General features: G+C 36.2%; 1 protein-coding gene across 1 annotated transcript; it reads right to left on the reverse strand.

Annotated features, from left to right (window-relative positions):
* Positions 1-564: 564 nt before the first annotated feature.
* LOC134258078 (cerebellin-1-like) lies at positions 565-3459 on the reverse strand. The gene is made up of 2 exons (XM_062740647.1): positions 3119-3459; positions 565-1014 (listed from the first exon to the last, which is right to left on the reverse strand). The coding sequence occupies exons 1-2, from the start codon at positions 3447-3449 to the stop codon at positions 590-592; spliced, it is 756 nt and encodes a 251-aa protein (XP_062596631.1). The 5' UTR covers positions 3450-3459; the 3' UTR covers positions 565-589.
* Between the last annotated feature and the right edge of the window lie 254 nt (positions 3460-3713).

Genomic DNA, 3713 nt, shown 5'->3' on the forward strand with positions numbered 1-3713 from the left:
TGTGTGGAAAGAAAAAAACACTTGTTGTGGCCTTTGACTCGACATTTAGATATATCGACGACGCCTTGTCAATTAACAAAAATCTTAAGGTTAACGCAATTTTTAACGGAAGTGCATATAGAGAATATTTACCAGCTACGATAACACCCGAGAGAGTTTAGCCTGACATAATAATCACTCTCGGATGTTATCGTAACAGGTAACACTTCCATATACCATATAACGGCTTTCTCCATATCCTACTGCCTCCTGGCAGGTTGTAGAAGTGGCACACAGTCACTGGACAAGAGGGACTGGACTCTAGTGGCTAGCGGATTCAAATGTGGTAAAGAAGGCGGATAGCCCGGGAAGGCTGCAAGAGCTTGTATAGGACCTTAGGAAGTGAACTGAATTGAAAAAGTGAGAGATTGTCGAAGAAAATTTCAGAGAAAAATTAAAATCTGTTTACTCATTATATGCCCCTTCTCTAACATAATTTCACATATATAGATTTGTAAGGATTTTTTCCCCTACGTTTCATTTACAGGAAAGTCATTTTGGGTAAGAAATCATTTATGTGTGTTTTATACAGATATTATTTTAGGTATTGTCAAAACAGTTTCCAACCGGAAAAGGTTGATCTTAACACATCTGGAATACTAATTATGGTTCCAACGCTACCACTTGTATGATTTGTTCGTATAAAAACAACATCTCCTTGGTTTATCTGAACAACAACAACTCCTGTAGTTGTTCTGTCATTATTTACATCATAAGCGCTGGTATACATTGTTCCAACTGTACTGGAGTTCACTACAAGTTCAGTTCGAATGTAATCATGATTATCTACAATTATTGTCCAAGTGAACACATAGACACCAGAGTCAGGTGAAGTAAATACTCCTGTGTGCTTATTATAATGATTTCCAACGTTAGTCACCAGTGAATGAAAAATTAGTGTGTGACCAGCACCAACAGTACCTTCGTTTGCGCTCATGTATGCTGAAAATGCCACTCCATTCTGCGGTTCGGGCACTGAAAAGAAGAATATATAAAGATTTTTACATACCATTTTCAATTCATCACCTACATACGGAGTTAACATAATTATCTCAGTTGATTTGATACGCAAGGCATGCTTAACGTATGAACAATTTCTAAAATTAAATTGTTGACAAACAACTTGATGAAACAAGAATATCAGCAGTCTCGTTCAAAGTCATCATTTCGATGCAATGACCTTGTCAGCGAATACAATTGTATTATCATGAGTCAAACGCTGACTTATTGAAATGTGGAAAATTGCCTTGAGTAGTGATTTGCCTTTATAAGGCTTTCACTGAAAGTGGGAATATTAATCAGGCACGTAGAAACATCACTTCTATTATTGAAAATGTAATTGAAAGGCTGATTGCCCCCTTTTCTACTACAGTAAAGCGATACATGTATCAGGTAAATGTACCATTGTGGCCCCTCCCCCGAAAAAGGATTTTCGAGTTTCGGCAATATCCTTTTTTAGCTTGTCAACTTTTTCAAATAAAAATTCCGTGGCTGCGCGTCTCCCCCTTTCAAAAACGATGCTACGTTACTGTTAATTTGGGTCTGTCTGTTACATTTTAGTTTTCACGCGATATCTGGAGAAGCCTTCAAACATTTCTACTGATATCTAACACACAACTCCTTAAACATGATTTTCAAGAAACTATTGCAGTGAAATATTATACCACAACTCCGTATGGCATACAGAATACTTCTTTTCGCCCTTTCATGGTAACTGCGGTAATTCTCTTTTGCAGGGCAAATTTATAACGTTTAAAGTTTTTTTTATGATAGATTAATATTTACATTTCCAATAAATCTCACCTATGATACCTTACAAAATAAAATACAGTTCATTTTCTCACGAACTACCACGAATAAGCATGAATATCTTCATTTATACGTCATAACACCGCACTTGACGTAAAAAAAATATAGTGCAAACAGTTTTGATTTAAAAATGACAGTTAAATGGCGTAAATTTATGGCAACTTATCAGAAAAATAATGTAAATATAAGAAATGAATTTTATTTTTGTAGATTCATGAGTTATATGAACTACAACGCTTCACACCGGCATATTCATCATGAAGCGCTAACGCGCTTTATGAAACATACCGGCGTGAAGCGTCGTAGTTCATAACCTCACGAATCTTCAAAAATTAAAATTCATTTCTTAAATAAATGACATTTTTTAAACTACTGCTTTTTAACGTCATATTTCACCAAAATATATCATTTTGCCCTGCAAAAGAGTAGTACAACACTGTGAAAGATTGCATCGATTTTGATGTCATACAATGTAGGTAAGAAAAATTACACATTTTCTGTGCGCAAACTTTTAGTTTCGGGCGATATTTCAATTGTTTTTGTAATGTAAATTTAACATACCGGTAATTCCCTAAGGATCTAACATATTGTTTGATTGTCCTCTCCCGACCGACTTACTGGTATTAAAAATGGACCGACTCAAAACTATTTTTTTTACATACTAGAACACTGTCAAGATATATGGGGAAATCCCTACGTACCTACCGACACAGTAATTCTACCCGACGTTGGGAGAGGGCAAGCAAACATATTTAAATAGCTCTGATGGATGCTTCTCCGATATTTTGTGTGGAGTGTAAAAATAATGCACACAAATAGCGGGTTTTTCTTCAAATCAAGTCGCCCGCTTAGCGCAGTGGTTAGAGCGAAAGCTCTAGGAGTTGGTTCTTGAGTCGCCGGTTCGAGTCCCAATTTGGAACGTGGAGACCGGTCCTTCGGATGAGTCCTTATAAACCGTGGTCCCGTTTCGCAGGAGGAGCTGGCACGAAAAAGATCCCTCCCTGCTCAATGGCCCTGAGTGCCGAGTATAAAACAAAATCTCCAGCTCTCCACCGGCAAGTGGCGGCGTCTCCATTGGAAAATTCTCGAGAGGGAAAAAGACGTTAAACAGTATACAATCAATCTTTGTTTTTGTGTAGTACATGTACATGGGTTTAAGTAACTACATGTATGTGTACTGTTTACTAGTAATCAACACATATATGATTGAAGATTAAAAAAAAAAAAAACGAAATTATTTACCTTTTTTTGTTGTTAAATGCAACAATACCTGATAATAGGCGCTTTTTCCTAGACAGGTTAAAATGAACATCTCTTTTGTTGATTACCGAATTCGTGTCCCAGCCTTTATCGGTGCCGTTTAAAACTCCCTTGGAAGCTTGTCTTCCATGACTTTTCTCCTGTTGAAATGGAAATTCAGCTTGATTTAACGGTTCATTTTTATTCAATATAAGTTCTTCCAAGTCAGCAATTTTCTTCTGATCATCTCGAATTCTTTCCTCGTGAATCTTGAGTTTCCTTTCCAGGGTTTTAATGTACGCATTTTGTTCTTGTTGAACCAGTTTTATCTCCGATAGAGACTTCCTTAATTCTTGAATCATTTTCCCACATTTATCCATATGCGATATGGGGACAAAGCCTCTGATAACCTATATAGCCCTGCAGAGCCATATATAATTAAACCACAAAAACAGTACTTGTGATCATAACAAGTAACTTTTTGAAAATAAGGTTAATCTTAATTTACAAATACATGTTGTAGAGACATTAAGATAAGAAACAAATCGAAACGATAAATATAATCTGTGAAAAATGTATTTTATTTAAGAATGTAATAAATATATCATAGCCCTCGGGCCTTCGGC

The sequence above is a fragment of the Saccostrea cucullata genome, unplaced genomic scaffold (genome assembly GCF_032062105.1).
Source record: "Saccostrea cucullata isolate Sc308-1 unplaced genomic scaffold, CSIRO_AGI_Scuc_v1 ctg802, whole genome shotgun sequence".
Classification (NCBI taxonomy): domain Eukaryota; kingdom Metazoa; phylum Mollusca; class Bivalvia; order Ostreida; family Ostreidae; genus Saccostrea; species Saccostrea cuccullata.